The 17,013-nt window shown below is 34.6% G+C and overlaps 3 protein-coding genes across 8 annotated transcripts in view; all 3 read right to left on the bottom strand.

The window, feature by feature from the left end:
* LOC110818798 (ENTH/ANTH/VHS superfamily protein) overlaps nt 1–420 on the bottom strand; it is a 6,799-nt gene extending 6,379 nt beyond the window's left edge. Inside the window, exon 1 of the mRNA XM_088221446.1 lies at nt 1–420. This exon is cut by the window's left edge and continues 4,261 nt beyond it. The gene's annotated coding sequence lies outside the window, so the exon portion shown is untranslated.
* Nucleotides 421–566: 146 nt separating this feature from the next.
* LOC110818679 (alpha/beta-Hydrolases superfamily protein) lies at nt 567–3,215 on the bottom strand. Of its 2 annotated transcripts, none has more exons than XM_022047622.2 (6): nt 2,819–3,215; nt 1,891–2,002; nt 1,698–1,791; nt 1,406–1,586; nt 1,190–1,259; nt 567–1,089 (listed from the first exon to the last, which is right to left on the bottom strand). In XM_022047622.2, the coding sequence occupies exons 1-6, from the start codon at nt 3,088–3,090 to the stop codon at nt 775–777; spliced, it is 1,044 nt and encodes a 347-aa protein (XP_021903314.1). In that variant the 5' UTR covers nt 3,091–3,215; the 3' UTR covers nt 567–774. The 2 variants fall into 2 exon arrangements, with proteins under 2 accessions (XP_021903314.1, XP_021903315.1); XM_022047623.2 differs by having other exon boundaries at nt 1,406–1,583; nt 2,819–3,214.
* Nucleotides 3,216–3,758: 543 nt separating this feature from the next.
* On the bottom strand, nt 3,759–15,432 carry DET1 (light-mediated development protein 1 / deetiolated1 (DET1)). Of its 5 annotated transcripts, none has more exons than XM_088221441.1 (12): nt 15,262–15,430; nt 13,289–13,397; nt 11,461–11,888; nt 11,129–11,357; nt 9,387–9,569; nt 7,529–7,597; nt 7,365–7,421; nt 5,808–5,888; nt 5,546–5,710; nt 5,288–5,383; nt 4,457–4,556; nt 3,759–4,169 (listed from the first exon to the last, which is right to left on the bottom strand). In XM_088221441.1, exons 2-12 carry the CDS (start codon nt 13,358–13,360, stop codon nt 4,030–4,032), a joined length of 1,620 nt encoding a protein of 539 aa, XP_088077567.1. In that variant the 5' UTR covers nt 13,361–13,397; nt 15,262–15,430; the 3' UTR covers nt 3,759–4,029. The 5 variants fall into 5 exon arrangements, with proteins under 5 accessions (XP_088077567.1, XP_088077566.1, XP_088077568.1 ...); XM_088221440.1 differs by having other exon boundaries at nt 13,289–13,467; nt 15,262–15,429; XM_088221442.1 differs by lacking the exon at nt 15,262–15,430 and adding an exon at nt 13,527–13,857.
* Nucleotides 15,433–17,013: the final 1,581 nt, after the last annotated feature.

Below are 17,013 nucleotides of genomic sequence, written 5' to 3' on the forward strand. Positions count from 1 at the left end.
GGCCTTCATTTTTCTGAGTATAACCCTAAAGAGGTTGTAAAAATTTATAACCCCAAAGAGGTTGTCCTGCACATGCAAGCAGAAAGTTTAAAGGTTTCACTAAGCTATAAGGACACATACTTGTGCTTTTGACTTAGAAGCAAGGACACAAAAAGAAGCAAGAGCCTACTAGTTAGTTTCTTGCTCGGTTATGGTAGAATCTATCTTGTGCTTTTGACTTAGAAGCAAGGACACAGAACTCGAAGAATACACAAACCTTAAAGATTGGTTGAATGTTTTTATTTTCGGTCCCTTGCTCCAATTTGTCCTGTTGAATTAGAGCTTTTGGATTTCTTTTGGGAAATTGCTGGAAATTTTTGAAGGTGAATTTACTTAGTTTTATCAAGCATTTGATATAAAAGGATGGAAACTATGGATTGTTTAGCTATTTCATTTTTAAATGTAAATAATGTGCTCTGGAAGAATAGGTGAATTTAAAGATCCTATAAATGTGAGTTCACTTTGAAATTTTTGTTCTGTCAATTTTCTGAAAAAGTTTTGAAATGAATCAATACATTGATAGGATCTTCCAACTAATTGTGCTCTTTGGAACACCATTTATTTACTCCTGATTCAGATTACATACTAAATAATGTGGCTTTAGAGGCATAGTAATTTGTACTATGGAGGAATAAACCAAATAAATTAGATAGCTACATTTTACATATACTATATTGATCAACTAGAAAAAGATTGTAATAAGAAAGAATGTTATGCAAATTTATGTTTCGTGATTTATGAAAGAGGAAGATGAGCCAACCACGGAAGCAGCTTTTGATGGACTAAGTCAGGTCGGTCATCATGGGGACAATGTCCTACTCCTTCTAACACGAAGAGGCTAACATTGGAGAAATGTGAGGGTAAGGAAGCAAAGTACTTACCAACAGGCCCATCAAGAGGGGTGAAAGGGTCTTGATCACCCCACAAAACTAAAACTGGTAAGGATGATAATCTGGGCATAAGTTGCACAGGATTTGGCCCAGGTGGCCCTGTCACAATGGAAACAAATGCATCAAGTGCCCCCTCATCATTTGCTGGTTCACTAATGATCTGCATCCAGAAACATAAACAAAACTCTTAACCATGTCTAATTAAATTGACCTAGTCAGTCATGGTCAATAGTCTATGAGGAAAGAGGATAAATTGATACCTCTACCAGTTCTTCATCCACGGATTCCTTGTTCCCATAAACAGACGATAGAATTTTCCTCAGTGTATCCCTGCATGCATTATCCATAGATAAAGGAGATTTGTTTCAAAGTGCAGCATAAAAGAGCTTGAGTGATCAATATGTTATTATTTAAGTTGATAACAGATGAAATGGAATGCAAAAATATTTTTAGTGGAAAAATAGACAGAAGCTTACCTTTGTTTCACTCGCTCAAAAATTGCCGACGCAATCACCTTTTGCTTCAACAAGAAATCAAATAACCAGAGCAAAGGTAACAATAACTTAATCCTCCAATCATCCACAATGGCCTTATTGTTCATGCCACCCGCACAATTTAGCAGCACTAGACCTGCCACCAGACTTGAACTGGATTCTTCTTGTTGGACATAAACAACAAACAGATAGAATAAATATCAATTGTCCATAAGTAGATACATCAGAGTAAGTGAATGTCACCAAGGGCAAAAAGAAAAACGGTAGACCTGACCTGAGGCAGCAATCAAACAAGCAAGACTTCCAACAGAGTTGCCTATCAGAACAGCTGGCCTTTGAACAATTTGTTCCAAGAAGTCAAGTATGAGCTGCAAGTCGTCACTTTCAGGCTCAAAAGGAATAATATTGGCATTTACAAATGTAAGAAAAAGGTAAAACAAACATTTGCGTAAAAAGAAAAAGAGTACCTGAGCCCATGTCTCCATGGTATAGGAAAAACCTGGTGGCTTATCCGAAGCACCAAAGCCAAGAAGGTCAATGGCATAAACATTGTGCGTTTGGGCTAGAGTGCCAATATTCCTGAAGCAAGACAACCAAAAGGATTAACCCATGTCCTTGATGGGGGGCACAGGATTATTGGAGATAAAACATGACAGATCAAGAAAATAACATGCAGGCAAGTTTCTTAAAGTCGATTTTTTAAAAATTCTATTATCAGTTTTCTAGACATCATATATTAGTTCACACATATTAGTAATTAGGCTTATAGCTTAACCGATGGAATTATTGATAGATAACCATATATTATATATCATATGCTTTTATTTTCAGTAAACTAGTTTCAAATTTTGATACATAATTGTATCAATGATTATGTCTTGTATTCTCTTTCTATCTCGCAAACACAAAACTAGTTAACTAATTGAAATACAGCTACTTATATAATACAATTTATATTTGATATTAAATTTCAGCCGACGCAGCTGCTTTCACCACGTAATGTAGCTCCATCTTGAAGAGATAAAGCTCCAAGTTGACATGGGATTATAACTAATAACTACATCAGCAAGCCCCTTCTCCACCTAATCGGTGAGAAGCAAATGAACATTGGAGCTAAAACTCCGATCTACAAGGGATTGCAACCGACATAAGCAAGCTTCTCATCCATAAATCTGGCAGGAAGTATATTAAATTCGAGCCAACTTCCAGGTCGACAATCAAAAAATTCGCCAAGCAAGCAAACATTATACCGCAAGAAACCTTAGAATCGAGAAAAGAAAGCAAGAAATAAAAAATTCTACTGTTGAGACATGGCGACGCAAAGAAACATTAACTGCTGCCAAGCTATTTGCATGGAAGAAGCCGAAAAGCTACCAGGAAACCAGAAAATGCTACCTGCGCCAATGAGGAATGGAGGCGCCGAAGCCATGAACAAGAAGAACGGGTGGAAGACGAGGCTGCTGAGTGTTAGTTTGTGAAGCTGGAGAAGCAGAGAAGTAATTAATGGAAAATTTGTCCTTCCATATCCACCTTTTGCTCCTCTCTCTTATCTCTCCCACCTCTATTCCTCCTCCTCCTCCAACGGCGAAAGCATTGAGTCTGAGTCCGATTCCACAGTGCTGCCGTAATGACAGCGTCGCTGCTGGTGCCAACCCCAATGCTCTCATGCTTGCCCCGCCTATCTCGCTGCTTCCTCTAATTCTTAGTCTTCGTTATTTGGTCATTTTGTAGACGTCCGAACATAAGCATGAAGGGAGCCTGTGACTGACTGGCTGTGCTTTTAGTTTTATCTTTTCCTTTCTCATTTTCCCTCTATTTATATTTTCCTCCTCTACGTTCTTCACTTTTTTTTTTTTTTCTTTTTCTGAAACCTTTTAAGAAATTCTCCAATTACTAATTATTACTTAGCATGTAACTCAAATAATTTATTAAAGTTAAATATTACGAATTATTTTTTCAGAATTAAACACGTATCCCATCTAAAGAAAATATTACTTAAAATTCAATTTTTAATTTTTTTAAACGAGAGAATTTCTTAATACTTGAACTATAGCTAAATAAAAACTTAAAAGTAAAAAACAAATAATAACACAAGTGATTTGCGTAAAACAATACGTGATATTTAAACCATATAGCACTGAATAGTCAAAAAAATCACAATTTAAATAATAAAAAATTCAAAAATTCAAGCAACAGAAGGCGATATCATAATCTGCTGTTAATTTAAACTGGGTTCATGATTTAATTCCATCCATCATGATATGGTCTTTTTTTTTTTCACGTGATCCATTTAGGCTTCTGCTTCTACAGTAGTATTCTCAAACCAAAATCCAAATTGAATCAGAAAACTAATATATTTTGTCTGAAGAAATAACAAGGTGATGAAGAGAATTTTATTCATCAATCATCACTATACATAAACAAGATTCAAGGAACTGATGTGCTGGCCAACCATGGACCAATTCTGAAAATCTCAGTCCTGGTCGTCTGGGTAAACACCCCCTAGAATCTATAATCAAAACTTACCCATACGATGATTGACATTGACATAAAATACTGGTAATAATCTGTCTTGGATTTAGCTTTGTTAATTCTCCAATTGTTGATCACCTTCGGAAATGGATATTTACAACCGATGGTGGCAGGAATAAGGTCTGTTGGATGGAAATAGCGAGGGGCAAAAATGGATGAAAAAGAAATGAACATATCTTTTTGTTCCGACCATCAGCGCTGCCAGTTTCAGGCCCTAAACAAAAAATATATATTTAAAGGAAACCCAGAGATCTTGATTAATGCCAATCAGTTCACAACTTTGCACCACAGTATAATCACCCATCTCAATTCACTTAGAAGCTCTCACAATCATACAAATTAACCAATTAGATGTGAAATAAATGAAAATAATCGATCCAAAAATGACCTTCCCCAAGCGTTTCCCTTTTTTTGTTTCCATAAAATGACTGTCCTTAAGTTTATAAGCAATTAAGAGATGAAACGACTTCAGCTAGAGTATACCTCAATGAAATTCTATACCTGTCTTGATCTTAAATTTAAGTGTGTGTGGTTGCCTTCTCAAAATAAACTTGATAGGATGATCTGCTGATTGTCTATGCCGGTCCAATGCAGAAATCAACTGTAACAGCAGGGCATGAAAATAACCAAACTTCAATAGATATCATGGTGTCTGCAACAAATCCAAACTGAACCTAGCAGACTGCTGCTCAATTGAACCATCAATCATAAAATAGTTTCATCAATATAAATGTTAATCAAGTAATAAGATAACATTTTTCTTTGTACCACAGTTACGTTCAGTTTCTATAAGATGGCCTCAGAGGAGTTCACTGATCCCAAACTTGTTTCCGAGCTTAATGATATCCACCAATATTTTAAAATGTCTTGTTTGGTAGAACTAGCTCACATGATAACTGCCCTCAGATCTACCTGGGAGACCCAAGGAGAGCTTTCAGCATAAAATGCAGCAAAGGGCGAGCAGCTCAATAGTTAGTCCCAGTATCTTATAACCCAGTTCTTAGTGAAAAATGATCCACCTTTCAACAATCTCTAATAACAAAAACTCCACAGGTTTTACCATGTAAATTTAGTCTAACTAAACTAGAAACTTGATGAATTTGAGTTCAACTAGATCTGGCAACTTTCATAAAATTAGGCAATATTTTCTGCTATCCTCGGACATTTAGCCAGAAACTCAAAGATGGTATCTTCAGCTGTTATCGTGTTCCACAGGTTACCTTAAAATATAAGCTTCAAGTTAAGTGTATTGTAGTATGTTACAAGAAAGCAAGTAGAAAATAAGAGAGAATATGCTGAAAAAATTTGAAAATAAATTCTGGAGAATCCAACCTTTTCATCAAACCGAAAGAGAGATTGATCAAAGTAAGGAGATGGACTCTGTGATTGGCAACTGAAGGGCAAAGATGCCAGAATCTTCTTCACAAACTGACAACAGCCAATTTTTTGAGTTATAGCAGGAGAAACCATATAATAATGGCAGTAATCATTAGAAATATATTTTGATTGTCACATTTAACCTGAAGAGAAAATAGAAATCTGGAGCAAATCCACAAAAGATTAAGAATAAATATAATACGTTGACTAAACCTGTGTAAAGCTGCCAGCTTTGTTCTTAATGCACCTCAGCTGCTCAAGAGCATGAACGTTATTTGAGTGAGTAGATATGAAATGCATATGCAGGGAATTTCCAGATGCTGCATGGAAGTGATCACAGTACTGCTCAAATAAGAGGTAAAGCTCATCTGCAGAATTCTAGGGGAAGCAGCGTATTATATCACTGTCAGAAGAAAAAAAAAAGTTCCACTAATAGCAAAAGGAAAACAAATTAACTTGATTCACCAACAAATACCTGATAAAATGCAACAATCTCAGTTGTCTCCATATTATATACAGCAAAAAATGCTGGATGATGATCAGCATTTCGTGATACCTGAATCCTTGAAAGTGAGCAAATAACGACGTATTTCTCTAGAAATTTAAATATAGGAAACAGAGATATTCTGTTCTAAAAACTAAGTCTTACATGATTTGAAGTCGATATAAAGAAATCTAAAAACTCTAAAATTTTCAGGATTGATATAATATCCAATTTCACTTTAGGAAATAATGTTTATATTTCTTAAAGTTCCTCGAAACATCACAATATTAATAGTGAAGCCTACTGGAGATAAAAGTCATTTGGCAATTCATGAGCCCAGTTTGAGGATAAAGAAAAGTGGATTTATTAAGCTTTATGAAAACTGAAGTTAATCCAAGTAAATAACCAAGGAAGTCAAGGTTGAAATTGAAGGAACAACATAATATCTAAGAATCAGAAATTCAAATCCACTTTTGCTATATTTCACTCGACTTGCCGAATTCCCTCTTTGTGGCATTAATTACGATTAAATGTCTTCTCATTCCCACAATTACAGGATATTGACTCTATTCTGCCCTATGTGCAAAAACTTCCATGTTCTTATATGCTTCTTAAGATAAAATTTAAAAAAATCCCAATGGGAAAGAAAATCATACTAGAAACATTATATTACTACATTACTTCTGAAGAAGGAAAACTAGAAACGCTGTTGAATATCTTAATTAATAAGTAACTTAAGAGAAATGAAACAATTGAAGAAAATCCCATGAAAGTCAATGCAACATTCAATAAGGAAAACTAGAAATGCTGTTGAATATCTTAATTAATAAGTAACTTAAGAGAAACGAAACAATTGAAGAAAATCCCATGAAAGTCAATGCAACATTCAATAAGTTCTAAAAACTAAGAATATACTGTATAAATATGGTCTAAAGATCCACCAAACCACTAATGATTTCCCAGGACCATCTGATGGTTATCAAATAAATCAATGCAATTTTAAACTTAAGAATGAAACATTTGGCTTAGATTATTCATACAGCTAAAACAAAATAGTCTGAAGATGATAAATCATTGAAGAAAACCATCCCTTGCAATCAAAGAAAGAAGACAGTAGAATGCAGAGATATTGTGTATAGAACTTCAGATGCATTCACCAAGCATTGGGAGTTGGGACTGATCCATCAACAAAAGGACATCTGGGGAATTTTGGGTCCCAATATTCTAGACTATTTCTTTCAAGTAACTACCCTATACATTATATTACTCTAAATAATGTGCATATCTGTACTAGTCAAGATAAAAAAATTTCTTACAGAGGATTAAAAAGTAATCATGAGAATCAAATATGAAAAAAATTTCAGCTTATGAACGTGATTTAACAATTAGTGATTATTCAAGAATCAATTTCTGTTTAATGTGTCTTAGTTTATTTTTTTAGTTGAGGTGACAAATTGCAAAGAAAAGGGTCTGGTTTTCCTTTCTGGGGTGGGGAATTGAGATGAAGAAAGTTGTGATTCTGAGAATTGAGAGGAAAAAAGATCTCACCCCTCCATCGACACTACCAAACTTGATTAGCAAATGATGCCGGTCCAAGAATTGCACCTGTCCAAGAATTGTGTACAATAGCTAAATATCTCCAAGGGAACATCATATAACTTGTATACTACGTGATCGACCCTATCCTCCAGCATTACAGACAATGTGCATACCTTCCAAATAATCAAGTCAACATAGTCTTGGAAATGGAAAAAGAACTTCTTCTTCAAGCTCTGAACTCTCTGGTAAACCAAGGAAGCCATGCAACCAGATTATTATTAAAAAAGGGTAAATAAAATTCTGTGATCTTTCCAAAAAATTCATTAACTGAAACAGGAATTACAAGATCCAGGATAAAAAGAAAATACTTTCAGATTATACACCTATTCGTATATACACTGCACACTTCTTCCTAAGTGCTAAAATTGGTCAACCACAAATTCCAAATAAAACAAAACAGCAACAGATTGTTCCTGTGCTTGCTTTTATCTACTTTGCAAAAGGGCTGAGTTGTTCTTTTGTCCAACGTTTTTGCTTTCTCTCCTTGTACTTTCCTGTTTTATCCAGAGCACACCTCAATTTTGATTCTGAAACTCTTTCTAACATAGTTTCTTATTTTATTATGAGGCATATCAATTCAACTCCTCTACTTGCAAGCAGACAGGGTCAAGCTAAACAAACAAATAATAACTCTACCGCCCATAAGAAGTATAATTTCCACTACCAAGCCCAGCAAACAAAATTTGTGAACTCGGACCAAAACAATCATATGAAATATGCAAAAGCATTTGATCCTACAGAGTCCTACCTATGGTTGCAGTACAATTTCAAATAATTGCATTGTCTTCACCAACTGTCTGGCCGGTCCCAGATGAGCTCTGGGCTTGGTTAGGTATCTTTAGGTGATAAGAGAAGAAAAAAAAAAACTCTCTAGACCCTTGGCTACCTGTGGGTTATCCAGAATGAGAGGAATCACAGGGCTTTTGAGAACCTGTGGTTCCAGATGCTTTGTTTTTGTTCAAGGATCATCCTCCTACTTCTGAGGAGGATTTCAGGAATTAATATCTTGAATGGTTGGTAAATGCTTTTCCTTAGCAAATGAGTAGAAACCCCTTGGCACCTTGTTTAATTATTACCTTTTATTCTTTTCCTTTCAAAAAGAAAAAAGACTCCAAATTGTTACAGTCCCCACTTAAAGATCGTGTTATATGACGATTCACAATGAAATCAATGAGTAGAAAGACATTTTTCTTTGATTTTCTATCTTTACATATCTATAGAAATGAAAAAAATAACTAGGGCTCATTGGATATAAAGAATCTTACGATCTCTAGAGTAGAAAAGTACACTTCATTTAAGAACAATTTCATAAATCATCCGTTTGTTTTCCCACAGCAGTAGATATGTACAAAGAGGAGCAGTTAATTCTGGAAAAAAATTCCAGAATTACTTAAACTGCCCTTGTCTTAAGAGCAGACTTATTTCTCACTCTAATACACATCTAACACTTATTTTAATACACTTACATGATTATTGCACAACAACAATAACACTAACACCCATAAAATAAGCGGTTACACAGCATTATTAATTTTTTTCCTTCTTTGGTAAACCAGAGGGTAAGGAGCTATTTTGTTCCTAACAAAGTCAATGCAAGGTACAATAGCTTACTTTGACAACTAGCACCTTCTACCAACTGCAATCTTGTAAATTGGACAGGCTATGATATTCGAAGAAGATGATTGGGAGCTTCAATGAAGAGACTCGAAACAGATAAAGGCTACATAAATCATATATAAGAGTGCTAAATAATCCAAGATTGTGACAAAAAGAAATGAACAAAGAGATGCGGCGGAGATAAGATATATTGCCTTGAAGTCTTAGAAGTGAACTAAAAACCTTTCTTAAAACTTCAAAAATTAGATGGCAATAAGAAAAGAAAACAATAAACCCTGACCAAATGAAAGAAATGAATGAACAAAAAATTTAAATTTGGAAAATAAACAAGTCCAAGAGACTCAAGTGACAAACCAGGGTCTGGTCTGTTTCTTCATTCCATATCTCTCTGAATATAAATGAAAGTAGTCGTTGTTTAATGCCACTAAGAAATAAGTTGTCTGCATTAGGTTGGTCATTACGTAAGCCATTCTCCATATGATCCCCACGGTTCCCAGGAAACTGCTGCACCCTGTTTCTCTCTGGCGCCACCATAAACTACAAAGTTGTAGGCCAACAAAATATTAAGTATTGGCTTCTCATATTGCCTCCAATAAACAACTCCACAGACAAATCATAGAGAGGAGTCTTGTTGCCAGCATACAGGAGCTTGACAAATTATCATATTTTCTTGCACACATCAACATAGGCACACATAAACAACATTAGGTTCCATGAAATTCCACTAGAGACATAGTTTGTCCATCCTCTTGTAGACAAACATCTAGTTTTGACTAATTATCATTTGGTGCCAAACTCAGTAAAACGAAAAATGTTTACCTATCTATAAGGTACTTTATGAACAATTTTAGCCCATTGCATTCAACTATTCCCATTCGACTGAGGATGATATTCAGGTAGTTAGATGCTTGTTGTAGATGGCCCCAATTTAGTCTCCGTATAACTTTTTGCAGCATGCTTACTAACAGTCTAAAAGGGGCTAAAATTGCTAAAAACAAAACTGAACCATATTAACAAAAAAAAAAGACCTAGAATTGCTAAAAGCAAAAAAAAAAAAAATCTATGCTTTAACATAGAAAAAGGCAGCTCGCTCCAGCATAAATCATTAGAAAATTACGTCAACTCTGAACCAAGTAATAACAAGCCTGACAAAAGTTAAAATCCAGCCAACTCAATCATGTCAATTTCTAATTTCAGCAACAAGTATACGTAGTGCATGAGTCACATATTGGTAACTGCCAGAGCATGGGACATGGACTTCGGACAAGACCACCAGCAAAGACGACAGTTGATACCAGTGACTGCGGTTCTAGGAAGATTGACCAAACAAGTGCAAACTTTATTTTCTCTCTACTAGGATTTTGACACAACAATTTACTTAACAATATTATCTCTGTGCTTTTTTTGGTACATTAACCTTGGTTTTGGCACCATACTGAAGATAATATCTATACTATTTACAGAAGCATGTGGAATGACAGTCTTTAGATGTCATGTGGCACAAGAGCTTTACAATTTTTCAGTTATGGGCATTCCAAAACTATAAAGTGTTGAAAATCCTTTTTTTCCTTCACATTTATTCATTGACTCTCTCTCTCTCATCTATTCAACATCTCTTTTCTCTTTTTGTTCCATTTAATTAGATTTTAGTGATATCTTTTTCTCTAAAAGGAAATCTTTGGCACAGTAGCTATCTATAAGCTCTCTAAAGAAAAGCTAGCCCACTTAGACCCTCAATAAACAAAAGGCAGTTTATTATACGATTGGATCTACTAACTATGAGGTAAAAGCTTTTAGAACAACCACATTTCATTTCTTCTTTCTTTTATTCAGAGAAGAAGATTCTATTAAGAAGGGAAGAGAATATAAAGAGAAGAAGTTAAGGTGCCTCAAATAAAAAGAAAGAGAACCTAGAGGAAAGAAAATAAAAGAGGAAAAGGGGCTAGAATTGACTTAAGCTATGAGTAATGAAGTGACAGGACAAAAAAATGTTATCCCAATCTTTTATTTCAAAAAAAACAAAAACAAAAAACCAAAAACAAAAACAAAAAAAAAAAATGTTATCCCAACAATGCTAGAAAATAATTGTATCTTGCCTGAGTATTGGAGTTGAGAAAAAGTTCGTCATCCTCACGACAGAAGGTACCAATAGCTCGTACATCAACAAGATGACCTGAATCCCTAATTTGGAGGATGTGTATCATCTGATAGCGAAGTGACACAATTGCCAGTAGATCCTCATACAAGAAGACACTCATGTTGTGGCCCAAATTGACAAAATCATTATGGAAAACCTTCTCATCCAATATTACCCCATTTTCCAACCTAATGATGTTACGAATGCAAGTAATGGAATTACAGTCATGAAGAGAAGTCCATCATAAGATTCCACAATTTGTAACATTTGCCTAAGAGAAATAGCACATACCTTAAGAGATGAAAGGTTATTTTTTCTATAAATGGCACCCCCTGAACAGCACCTCCAGTAGCAGGTGCATCATGAATTTGTGCCGTAGAAGTAGCAAATAAACCAAATTGGTTACTTTCCATGTAGAGGAAGAAGTCTTTACATATAAGTTCATTGCAAGAAGCAAGTGATACAGAATATAACTGGGTGAAGAAGCTCTCGAACCTCTTTGCCTTAGGGGGAAGATCATGAGTGATACAATCTTCTTCTTTGCATGAAAACGATAACCAAGTTGGTCTATAAACAATTAGATACTGCTGATTTCTGCTGAAACTAATAAGGTATTGCCCATCATCAGTGAATTTACGAAATGAATGATCAGGGCATTCAACATCATATATCGTATAGCTTGGGACAAGATTCTCATAGAACCGTCTAGCACAATGAACCTGCAATAAAGTAAAAAATGCAAGTACATCCTTGTAAAAGAAGACCAGACCAAACACAAATGGAAAAGGATGCTGTGCAGGTAGATGTGCTGCATATCAACATTAATCAGAAGATCAAGACGACAGGCATATTTGGGGGAAAAAAAAAGATGGCAGGCAGAGATTCAAATGAATTGCACATTTAGGTGTAGCAGAAAATAAGAACTAGAAACTAGTATTGCACCCTAACTTAGAACAAGGGAGAATCTCCTATAAAAATAAAGGCAATAGCATTGATGTCCCGTGGAATAATCTCCTTATCAATTTTCCAAACTTCTCAAAAGACCCACATGACATAATGATAAATTTTTTTTTGGATTTAAAGTTACTCTTCAAATTGACGACTCGATAAAGCAAGCCAAACGGCATGGATAAAGTAGAGCCCTAAGAAATCTCCTACAGTCCCTCATTAGGGAATCCTTATTGAAACCTGATCTGTGTGCTGCTTTGGGAGAGTATTATCTTGATTCTTTTTTTCTTTTTGAAATATAGTATTATCTTTAATTCTGAGGTTATATTTGGACAAATTAATTATTTTTCTTGGCTTTATTTAAAACTTCGTACTTCATTCATCTATAAGAAGATACAAATTTAACTTTGAAATGACGAAAATCAAACTTCAAGAAAATTTCAAGTAAAATTGCAGTTGTATATTTCCATAGATCAAATTTAATGAAAGTTAAGATATATTATCTCAATTAATGTGAAATCTCTTGAAGCGTAGTTTAATTCTCTTAATTAAATTGAAATAAGGATAAATTCCTAAATGAATTCCTAAACTAGAACGTACACTTAGATACAAGACGATTTGTATCCTTAATAAGTTGTTGCCCATTACTGCAGAAAGCATAAATGGACAAAGCTCTTGTTAAAGCTACAGCAATACCACTATTATAAATCAGCACAACATTAAATCTCGAGATAAATATTTTATTAATGTAAGCCTCCACAGTAAAACTAGAGTTACAATTTACATGCTGTTAACATTTTTAAGTACGAAAGTTGATCCTCTTCAGCCTTCATGGCAAAATTAGAATTGCAGTCATGAATCATACTGAAAAAGAAGCTTATGTTCTATATACTTCAGAAGAGATGGTCTCAAGGCAATTCCTAAGATGGGGAGAAAAAAAACACGAAGGTCCTAAACTCACCAAATCAACTCAACATCATCCTCTACTTCTAATCAGCAGTTTCCCAAATAAAACACCAAATATAAAGTAAATTTTCGGTTATTTGACATGTATGGTAGCAGTTTCCCAAATAAACCACCAAATATACAATAAACTGTCACCAACTGACATGTGCACTATACCTATGCATAAAATTATCTGAAAAAAGGGAGTAATAGAAGAAGAAATTACGCTAGTGCCAGGTGCAGGAGTCCGAATTTGGCGCTCAAAAACCCTGGCGGTGACATTGTTGCTGCCAATCATCACTAGATCCTGGAAATTACGTCAACCAAGCTTCCTCCTGGGACGCACCATAAGGAAAGAAGCAGAAGAACAAGTCTCTGATTGTTATGGCCACTAGACCCATCAAACTAGATGAATACAACAAAAGGAAACTGTTAAGCTGAATTGATACAAATTTGTTTCTCACCTTAAACAGTCGTGTGTGTTTATGGAGCTCAAATTTAATATTGCCTTAAATCCAATGGAAAGAGATGCCTCGCTGGCTATAAAACAAAATCCCCTTTCATTTCTTTTTGTCTTTGCATTACAACCTGTATACTTGCCCATGATTCTATGCTTTGCATGTACTACCTTTAATTTACTTTTTGAAAACTTTAAAGTTTAGCAGAGACAGAAACAGGATGAGTTTGGGAAAGAATCCCTTATTGCCCAAACTCCAACCTCCCAACACCAACAGGGACTCCCTGTTAGGGACGCTTTGCCAGTCCCCATACCTGCCCCTACAGGGAGACAGGATTCCGGTAATAATTTGCTCATTTTCCTTATTTGTTTTAATAATTCATTCTATCATGTCAAAATAGATACCTAATTGCATCATCCATCTTTGTTATAATCCATCTCCACAAGCAAACAGTTCCCAACAGCTACAGATTAAAAACCAAAATTACACCAAATGGCATAAAAGTTTTTGAACATAAATGTTTTAATAAAGCTGAATTCTCAAAACAGCAAGCAAATATGATAACCAACAGATCCAGGGTTTTTTTTATAGGAAAAGAAGTTCATTGGGAAAAGAAAAAGAAGTATATTTGTGGAGAATTAGACATCCTCCTCGAAACTTCAACTACAATAATCAAAACAACCAAAAAGAAAACTCAAAATACATAAGACCAAGCAGAGGAGTATAGACTCCAATCCCAAAGCATTACAAAATTATTGCCTCCCAATTCCTATATAACACCGGGAGAGTAATTTCCAAAAGCCGTCTGGAGCTTTCACCCATAGTATGGCCAAAAAGTCTGTCCTTGCCTACAGATCCTGATTATGTAAAGAGTAATAATTAAAGATTCACCTATTCTTTTCAAGCCATAAGGTCCATAAACATGAACTCATAAAACACTCCACCATGGGGGGAATGACTCAAGCTAAGCCAAACAACCCAACCACCCGCATCCAAAATCACAAGGCAATGTCACAATAGGAGTGGGTCTCCCTTCCCACCCCACGGCCCCCTCCGCCCCCTGACAACGTATTATACAGATATCTGGGGCCAAAATGGGAGTGGGGGTCATCTATTCTTTACTACACAAAATAAAATACTTCTAAAATAGACTCAAGTGAAGAATCAATCTAGACCAATCTAAAATTTTTAGTGAGCTTGGAGAAACCAACGTAAAAGGTTTCAAAAAAGGGACATTGTTCCGTTGTTCAAGTCTGCAGTCTGCAAATAGAAGCCTTCGCATTTTTCTCTTAGGTTTAGGTTGGAGGATTGAATTGAAAGCGTTCAAGGAATTGAATAAACTGAAATTTCACTTGCAGTAATTAGACAAATCTGAAAAAGAATCCCTTAACTCAATGAAAGTCACAGAATTAACTTTAACATTTTTTTTTCCTTAGTAATTGCACATTCAGTAATTTCTTAACAAAACCCAAAATTGTAAGTACACTTCTCGTAATTTAGCAAATCTAAAATCACTACGTATATTAACCTAAGAACTCTGATATTCTTCATCTTCTAAACTAATAATGATTAGAAGTAAGTGTAAAAAACTAAAAATACACTAATGCCAACGACAAGATAGAAAGCGAACGGAAATTCAAGCAGTGTATTCGGAAGTAACAAAACTTTTGATACAAAATCAAGTTGAACAAGAAGCAGAAATAGAAAGTTTGCAGAAGATGGAAGAAAAAATAAGTCGTACCGAAAAAATGCCTGATCGAAACAGTGAAATTTTTCCTCATAGTTAGAAGCTGCAGCAGATTATGGAAGAAGAAGCAGAAGACTTAAACGGAATAATGAAAAAGGCTTATATATGGGTGATTGCGTAGATTGAGTATCAGTTTAATTTGAAAGGTAGAAAAATGCGGCATGTGGCAGCATATCCATACATGTATATATATGACTGCCTGTCAAACCTGCCGAAGGCCACGCTGACGAATATAATTTGGGAAACAGTGTTACTTCCGGATAGAGGATAAATTAGATACGAGCTCTTTTGATAATTTTGTATAATTATAATTACATTTATTATTTTAAAAATATATATAATTTCGTAATTTTATAAATAAAATATTGTTAATTTTTTACTATTTATTATTTATTATTGATCTATAGAATATGTTGGTACATTTTCAGAAATTCTTATATTTTTCTCTTTTTACTAAATAAATAAATAAATATGAATAAAATATTAAATGTTAATTAAGTTATTAAATATTATAACGATGACTTATAATTAAAGGTTTCCTAGATTAACTGTTAACTTTATTTAATTACTTGATCATATTAAACTTAAATTTATGTTTAAAATAATAATGCATTTTCTAAGGTCATTGTAGGAAGCTAATATTATACAAATATATAACTGAAATTATATAAGGTTAAATATCATATCATTAAACTATTTATAGTTGTTCAAATTAGAACGTTAATCTATAATGTAAAAGATTTTTCCGTATTAATTACTTATATTATTTTCTTTAAACCACTTATAATATTCGTAACTACAATTATAATTCAATTAATTTTTAATAAGTGTCATCCTTCATAAGTTACCATTGATAACCTTTTATTAATGTTATTTTTTCGAGATAAAATTCATACCATGATGCCTTTTTTTATTCCTGAATGGGTTTCTCCTATTTTTTTATTATTTTTAATTATAAATTGAATGCAAAATTTTCTATAACCTTTAAATGTCATTAAATGTTAAATGTAACATTCCGAACCCAGAATTTCGGCTCGGGATGATATAAATTAATTTAAAAATAATAATAATATTTAATTTTAATTTTTTTGAATATTTTTTTTAATATATACATTTTTTATGTCTTTGAAAATATTTTCAAAAAGAATAAGTCAAACTGATAATAAAAGAGAACTTATTTGAAAAGAAAAATTGAAAGCAAGGGCCAAATTGCAAAAAAGAGAAAAAAAACGGCCACATAGGACGGTCACATTAGCAGTACGGCCAGTCGTCATGCACCACATAGCAGACACACCAGCACGCATTCCACGCAGGCAATCTGCGTACCATGAGATCTAACGGCTCGTGTTCACTCTCACGCGTAAGAACAGTCCAGATCTATTTCCTCATTAAGCACGATCGAATGGTCCACACGCCTTTGATCGAACGTCCCAAATATGTTCCCCTATTAGGCACAATCGAACGGCTGAGGAGGCAACACGCGAACCCAGATGGACGACCTAAATTGAGAGAGGAAGAGTATTTAAAATTCTCTTCCACTGAAACCCTAACCCTAGCCACACACCTGCTCGCCGAAGAAAAAGAAGAAGGGTGGCCGGAGAAACCGGCCGCCGAAGTCGTTGCACCGGAGACCCAAATCGACGGTGGTAAGTGTAATTTTATCCCATTCGTCCCTTTTTCCATTGTAAGCTACCCAAAACACTTCTTAATGTAGGACAACTCAAGGAAAAGCCGCAAACGGAGGGC

This window comes from Carica papaya, chromosome 1 (assembly GCF_054855325.1).
Source record: "Carica papaya isolate Zhongbai chromosome 1, ASM5485532v1, whole genome shotgun sequence".
Classification (NCBI taxonomy): Eukaryota; Viridiplantae; Streptophyta; class Magnoliopsida; order Brassicales; family Caricaceae; genus Carica; species Carica papaya.